Source organism: Drosophila nasuta, chromosome 3, assembly GCF_023558535.2.
Source record: "Drosophila nasuta strain 15112-1781.00 chromosome 3, ASM2355853v1, whole genome shotgun sequence".
Lineage (NCBI taxonomy): Eukaryota > Metazoa > Arthropoda > Insecta > Diptera > Drosophilidae > Drosophila > Drosophila nasuta.
Genome location: NC_083457.1, coordinates 35,452,633 through 35,460,813, shown reverse-complemented (window position 1 = coordinate 35,460,813; position 8,181 = coordinate 35,452,633). Strand labels below are relative to the sequence as shown.

At 34.5% G+C, this 8,181-nt stretch overlaps 1 protein-coding gene across 1 annotated transcript; it reads left to right on the top strand.

Moving 5' to 3' along the window:
- The first annotated feature begins 2,111 nt into the window (after positions 1 to 2,111).
- Positions 2,112 to 7,200, top strand: LOC132792092 (uncharacterized). Its single transcript, XM_060801321.1, has 3 exons — positions 2,112 to 2,717; positions 2,780 to 5,601; positions 5,659 to 7,200. The coding sequence occupies exons 1-3, from the start codon at positions 2,261 to 2,263 to the stop codon at positions 5,716 to 5,718; spliced, it is 3,339 nt and encodes a 1,112-aa protein (XP_060657304.1). The 5' UTR covers positions 2,112 to 2,260; the 3' UTR covers positions 5,719 to 7,200.
- Positions 7,201 to 8,181: the final 981 nt, after the last annotated feature.

The window sequence follows — 8,181 nt, the reverse complement described above, 5'->3', positions numbered from 1 at the left end:
TCATGCTCATTTGATTTTGGCTGTTGCTTCTCTTTTTTTTTTAACCAAGCGAAAAATGCTTAATGGGCACGGGAAAAAATAAAATAAAAATGAAAAAGAAATGGGGTGAATAAAAAATAATATAAGAAATACTTTTTGTGGCTTGCGGTTCACTTTGCAGTTCATTTTGTTTCTGCTATGCAAGTGAATTTTCAGATAAAGTTGGTCCTTGAAGTGAGTTGAGGTTGCAGCTTGCAACATGAGCTGAGTTTCCATTACAAGCTGTGTGTCTCTCTATCGTATATAATATATATTTTTTTTATATATTCTACAAATTTATTTTTCTGCGCAATTTAATTAATATTTTTTCAAAAGAATTGTATGAGCAACAAGTAGCTAAGCTAAACCATAAAAATGTTACGCAAAATTAAACAACTTATTGGCTTTTTTTAAAAGTATTTCGCTGCCTTTGCGCTCTTTAATTTATGCAAATTTTATGCTACGCGTGGCGGCCCAACCAACAGTGCCACCCGCTGACTGAGCATTGACACAATTTTCCGCCACTCAACATGTGGCAAAGTGGAGCAGCGGAGCAATAGTGAAGCCAATGTGAACAATGGCAGCGTCGAAAGCTGTTCGAGTGTCAAATGTCTTTGTGTTAAGCGTTCAGCTCAGCTTTAAAGGACCCTGTCTGCAGCTTTCCCCCTGCTCTTCTTCTTGCTTCTCCTCTTTCTGTCTCGATTCCTTCGACGCCTCCAGGCACCGCCGCGAATTTGTTGCAATTCCAACTTGCTTTATGTTGAAATTAGTTGAGAAATTAAATTTCCAGTTCTCGCTGCTCGCTGGTGAGTTTTCTTTTCGCTTAATTTTTGCGCCCTTTGTTTGTGCAACTTTCCCTTGCATTCACCAACACACACAAACACACACACACTTAGACACATACAAGCACTTTCACAGTCACACACAGACATGGTAAAGTTTTTAAGTTGAAATTATGCAAAACTCGCAGTGCTCTGTATGAAATATTATTACGTATACGCCATGTGGGCGACGTTCCCTGTTCGCTGCTTGCATGTTGCACGTTGCACGCTGCGCGTTGCACGTTGCACATTGCATACCTGCAGGCGCCGCATGAGTCAAAAACTTTGAATGCAACAATGCGGGCTAACTGTACCGCAGTAACTTCTATTAAATTTTCTTGCACATTTTTCATATTAAAATAAAACAAAGCTGCAAACCGCTGCCCCAACTTTCTGCTCGTACGCGTACTTAAAATTCAATTTACGTTCGTACCTTGCACAAGACATGCAACACAAAAAAAAAGTATATACATATATGGGTAAACTATGAAAATTCGAATTTCGTGTGTTCATTAACACGCAAATTGGCAAAGTAACTAAGTGAGTGAGTCGACTAACAAAATACTAAGTAGTTTAATAAGCCAACATTTCGAGGGATTAAACACATTTTAAAACGGTATTTGAACAAGTGTGTACCAATATCATTTTAATGTTTTTAATTATAATTGCATTACCCACAAACATTTGAACAATTTCATACATTTTGGTAATTTTTTGTTTTTTTTGAGTTTTTAATATAATTTGTATATGTACCATAATTATTTTGTCACTATATAATTGTAATTATGATTATGCTTAAAACCTTAAAACTAAATAATTTTGTGTATTTTTATTGTTATTTATTTTTTGTTGTTAGTATTTTAATGCGAAATTAGAGGTACGTTTACTTTAATTCATTTCACCATTTAAAATACCTTACTATATAAAATGATTACTTTACACAATTCATGAGTATTTGTGGAACTCTAGGTCAGATTGTTTTTCTTGTAGATAAACTTATCACCTGATCGGTATAAATTACACTTCCATGTTTGCTTCTTATCTAATACGATTAGAACTTGTCTGTTAATGTCAGAGAACAAATACTTTGACTCTCTTGAAAGCATTACAAAAGTGAAAGAGATCATTTTTATTGCTCTTTTAATCGCCGGTTGACGCCGGTTGTTGTTTTTGCTTTGCTTTGCTTGTTTATAAATAGAGAGAGTGGCAATGTGACCTCTATCTCTCTTGGTGCAAAACGCCGACTGTAGCTTTAGTTATCAGCAAAACGTCAACGGTGAAGCACATTGCTCACAATGTTTATAGGCAGAATTGCTTGTTAGAATTATGAGTCATGATTGTTTTCATTTGTTGTTGAAATACTTGTGAAAGTGATTGGAAATTCAGTTCTTACTATTACAACATAACTAAAAGTAAAAAAAATGGTGTCCAGCACGAATCTAATAAACTTGAATGCAGTTTGTATTATTGAAATACTGAAGCATATTAAAAAGAATTGTGAAATTAATGAAAACACTAATTACACCGATCTAATAAACTTTGCGTTGACATGTGAATGGTTTCGCGATGTGTTCTTGGAATGGAATTCTTCTCTATATGAAAAACTTAAAATTGATCAAAACTATTTAGTGCAGTCAAAAAGTATTGTCGTAAATTTTGACAAGCTATATAAGCGACTAGAAAAATTAACTGAAACTGAAAAAGTTGAATTTTGGAACATTTACTTGAAGTGCATTAAATTTTATAAACGCTTACAAAAAATAGAATTCAGATATAATTCAAATGAATATGATAAATATCATGGCGAAATTATCAATTTATTTATGGATGCTATTACATTTAAAGGCAGATTAAAGATACTAATTATGAATATGGAAGGTGAGTACTTAGCTTGAAAGCATTTGAAAGATTTATGATCTAAGTTTAACATATATTTTAAGGATGGTATCTTCAAAAATTACCTCAGCTGCGACAATTAAAACAACTGTCTGTGAATGTAAAAATTGATGCAAAAGATTTGGTTGATTATTGCAAGTTAAATTCAAATCTTACTCGATTGGATTTAATGAAGAAAGAGCATACTGAACAACTCGTCGAGATAATAAAGCACTGTAAAAAGTTAAGAGATCTTACCTTTGTAATTAAAAAGGATTTAGTCGATGCAGAATATATAGAATTGGTGGAACTTTCTGATTTAGTAAACTTGCGCATACTTGGAGTGCATGAAAGCGGTTCTCTTACTTCACTATTCAAAGCATTGGCCGCAAAAAAATCAAGTCGCCTTGAAAGATTGGTTATAGATACCGCGCCCTTGGATATCGTTGAGATTGCCAAAGCTTGTGAAATAAAATCGCTGGAGGAATTTAGATGCAGATTTGTTAATTTGCCGACTTTTTATTTAATCATATATCGTGTCAAAGGCAATGATTACGTTAATTTTACATTTGAGAGTGAAACAGATGCCACTGATCTGGCATTTCTAGCAGATTTACCAAAATTTCAATCTCTTCGCATATATGGAAGACACAAGCCTGGAACTTTGAAACCACTCTTTAAGAGAATTGCAGCAAAGGAAAATCCACATTTCCAGCGCTTGAAGATATTACAACATAATGGGATTCGAACGATGTTTAATAATGATGAGATGCAAGAACTTTTGAGAATCAAAACTCTAGACACTTTGAACTGTGGATTCGCTGATGAACGTCCTATCGATTTTCCAACACAATTGCCTGATCTTTACATGGTTACTATAGAATCACATGAAAGTTCAGCTCTACGTTCCTTTTTTCAGGCATTTTGTAATAAGTTGGATTGCAAACTTCAATCCTTGACAATCACAGGATTTCCTATGGAATTAGAAGACTTGCTGCAAATTGCTAAAATTCAATCAATAACTAAACTCAATTGTGGTTTAAGCGATTTGAATAGCATATGCGAACTAACGCGTCTTTCTCAGCTCGAATTGCTTACGATAAATTCGTCACAAGAACTTATCGACTTCTCTGAAGCTATTGTAAATTTTATCAAGGCCTCTAAACTAAATGTCATCTTACTTAGCAATAAGAATGGCATTGGGTTCCATCGAAATGAAAGAGCTTTAACAATAACAATGTCGGAGAAAATGAATTCTGCAGGTCTAGCACCTTTGGCTAGAGTGCCAAACCTAACAAATATTATCGTCTACGGAGAAAATCAACACAACTGTCTGACGGGTTTATTTAGAGAGTTTGCCAATCACGAGGCTACAGTGCTTCAGGAATTGTCCTTTAATTATGAAAATCTTCTCATAAGTCTCGATGAAGTTACACAAATTGCGAGGATCAAAACGTTGCGGTATTTGAAATGCGGATTCTCTGATCCTCACAGCTTGGAACTCTTGCAACATTTGCCTCAACTTGAAGCTCTGAGAGTGACATCTACGCATCATTTAAGGGAAATAGCTAACGAAGTTTTAACAATTCTTATGGGTTGTGCAAATGAAATAACCATCTCACGATCTTTCAGAGATATCACATATAACAAGCATCAAAGGAGATTGACAATTACAAACAGTTCTTACGAAAATGAAGTATTAGATGCTCAGGAATACGCAGCACTTTCGCAGTTGCCTCAAATGAAATCTTTGCATATTGTTGGCAGGCACAAGCTGGGAACATTTAAAGATCTTTTTGCAGAGTTAGCGATGAATGTAAATCCAACCCTTCAAGAAATAATCTTCAGGAATAAAGATAAATATCAGAACGATACTCAAAAGTTGCTTATTAACAATGAAGAAACCGAGGAAATCGTTAAGATATCATCAATTAAAAGATTGAAATGTGGCTTCAGTGATGCAAAAAGTATTAAACTTCTTACTAAACTAATCAACCTGCAAGAGTTAAATATAACCAGATATCTAGATGGTTCTCTTGAAGTGTTCCTTCAGGAATTGTCTTCACTGCATTCTCCTAAACTTCAATCTCTGAACTTATCTGGCAAGTCATTAAAATACGAAGAGATTGCTCAAGTTGCCAAAGTTAATTCATTGAAAAGAGTAGATTGCGCGTTGGGCGATGGACAAAATGTTGAACTCTTAGGACATTTAAATCAATTAGAAGAACTTAATATAAGAGCAGATGAGGTTAGCTCTTTAGCAAGATTATTTCAGGCATTGGTTATTACAGAATCAAAAACTCTTCAACATTTAAAGATTGCTAATCGAGCTTTACAATATGAAGAGATGCAGCTTGTTTCTCAAATACAAAATTTAAATAAACTGAGCTGCACCTTAAACAGCACAGAGAGCATAAAACTATTAAGCAATTTAACGCATCTGAAAGAAATGTCAATAGAATTCGATCAATGTGAAGTAGAAGATATCGAAATGTTGGCTCAACTAAAAAATCTAATTTCCTTAGATATTAAGTCTCCAGAAGTTGGATCTCTCAGAAATATTTTGCCTCAACTTATAAACCTGCAAAGTTTAACAATAAGCGGAAATGATATAAATTCAAGTGAATTTTCTGCGTTGGTAAATTTGACAAATCTTGAAGTCCTGGAGATAAAATCATTTTATATTGACGATAATTATACATTTCTGTTAAGTTTAATGCAAAACTGTCGTCAGCTGAAATCAATAGTTTTACATTATGCAAGCCGTTTCGTGGGACTCGATTTTATGAAGAATGCTTTGAGAATTCTCAAAGAAGTGAGAAATCCCCAAGAACAGGAAGCCCTTAGACTGCAAATTCCTTATTTTGGAGGCTTAACACCAGAGCAAGTAAGTCACAAAAATATATTAATTTATGCCTTGCTTATTTTCTGGATTACATTTTAGATTGCCATCTCAGAACCAAACTTGATTATCATATGCAGATTTGCAGAGGAACTTGACTGAATTCTTCGAAGACTTTTTGTCGGATTTTCTTTAAGTGGTTGCTCTTCAACTTTCCAGCAGATTAAACATTATCCTGTTAAAATTTATGATTGTCCATGCTTATACAACCAATTGAGTAAATTTTACTGCCGCAAAAGCCTAAAAGTCAGTTAATTGTTAATTTTTATGCCTGAAAAATGCAAACAAGCGAATTTTTGTTTCGATATTTATCTTTTGTTGTCTTGTTCTTGTTGTAATAACTTATTTGGTCTGGCTTTTGTGCTACGGTTAGCGGCAGTATTTTATGTTTAGGTATACGAGAGAAAGCGAGACTATAGACCAAGATGAAGAGATTGAAAGATATCAAGTTAAGTGCTTAAATTTAGCTTTATAACATTTTAATGGTCCCCGTTCGGTCGGGGTGTAGTAGACCTTGCTTCAAGTTTTAAAATGTCATAAAATTTTCAACAAGTACTTTAACTTGTTCGCAGAACAAGGACGAAGTGAAGAGAAGGGACACTTGGGTTTTCCGAGCTGCTGCATTGAGTTGAAAATTTTGAAAATTGCGCCGTTTGCGATAAGCGTCGAGCACTTAAAATGCTTTATTTCCATTTTGAGCTACAAAGCAATTTTATTAGCTTTAGAAAATTACAACAAAGTCGCAAGCAAGTCGAAGGCAGCTGCAACACAAAATTATGATGACTTTTTAATTAAGCAACGAAGTGGCAACAAAACAGTAACAAACAATAAAAACAACAACGACGATGGCGATGGCGATGGCGAATTTCGTCGCCAAGTGAAAAGCAAAATTGTGCAGCTTCTTCTGCTCCGCTGATGCTGATGCTCATAATGAAGTTGTCGATGCTGTGATGATGTTTTGCTGAGCTGTGCTGTGGTGTGCTGTGCTGGGCCAGACAGTTGCCATTTGTTGTTTGGCCAGCGTCACGTGATGCGCAAATTCACAAAATGAGAGCTAACCAAGCAGGCCAAGAGCAGAGACAACACCCAAGGCAAACAATTCAACAACTCGAGATGCATATTCAGTCAGTCACTGCTACAGAAATAAAGGCTACTCCTGCTACTGCTGCTGCTGCATTAGATAATGCTCCCTGTGCTGTCCTTGAACAGCTGCAAAATCCTAGATATAGCTACGCACAGTTGGCAATGGCCAGATTCAAACAAACATTTGCTGTAAATATGTATATGAAAAGTCAGCGAAAAGTCAGTTGAACAATAAAAGCCAAAGCCAAAGCCACCGAGCTGCCAACATCATTGGATTCCCTCCATCATCTCCTTTTTTCATCGTCCATTTTCGACTGTTAATGTGGTAGCAAGTCTGTCTCCCGCTGTCAGTCATTAATTTTAGTTGAATTTTCCAGCAGTCTAAGCCACAGCAAAAAGTGGTCAACAAAAGCAAACAGCAAACATCGAATGCTATGGCATTTCACTCCAATAATTAATGACTAAATTTTATTATATTAGTTGACAATAAAACACAAATAACCAATAATTTCTGATTTTTATAATATATATATAGATAATAAATTTCCGTGCAGCGTATTCAATAGTCATTGCAGCTGAATATTTCGTTTCATTTTCAATATGAATAACACTTTGTTGAAGCGGATTTCGTTGCAGTATTTAATATTATCACATTGGAATTCATAATTTGCAGACTTGTAATCCTATGAGTCACAAATAAATACACAGCTTATTTTTATTTTCTGTTTATTTATGCTGCTTGTCCAGTCAAAAGTTTTGCTTAAATTTAACTCAAATGAAATTTGCATTTGATTTAGATTAAATTGTTAATTTTCATAAATGGCAATGGAGAAACATTTTAATTCCGCTGGCAGAACAAAGACAGTCTATTCTGTCTAAATTGTGGAAAATTATATTTCAATTTCGTCAAACATAGACCAAAGAGCGGACCAAGGATACTAGATGCACATGGCATTGATAATAAACTATGCACAATTTTGCATATCAAAAGGCAAAGGCAAAAGCAGCAATTAAAATTAGCGTAGACCGGAAATGATAAATGATGGGACTATGATGCTTCAACTTCCAACAATAATTTCTGATAGATGCATGAATATAATGTCTGTATATATCTGTTGTGAATTCGCATAGATATACATTTGTTCCCCCCTTTTGCCCATGTTTAACCTGCATTATGTAAAACACAAATGCGACACACTCTGTTAATTTTCACGAAATTAAATTCCCACTTTCGCAGCGGTTGCCACAACAATTTGTGTAAATTTACTTAATCTATTGTCTAAAAATTTATTATAAATTTGCCATGAATTTAATAAATGATTTTATTTATTTAATAAAATATTTATATTATAATTATGCCATTTATTTTGTATTATAACTTTGTGCCTTCAGCAAATGTATGTGACAGGCAGAAGCCGCGACGAGAATATGGTATATTTTGTACTCCATGGTATATTTGACATATGACATATGAATATGCAC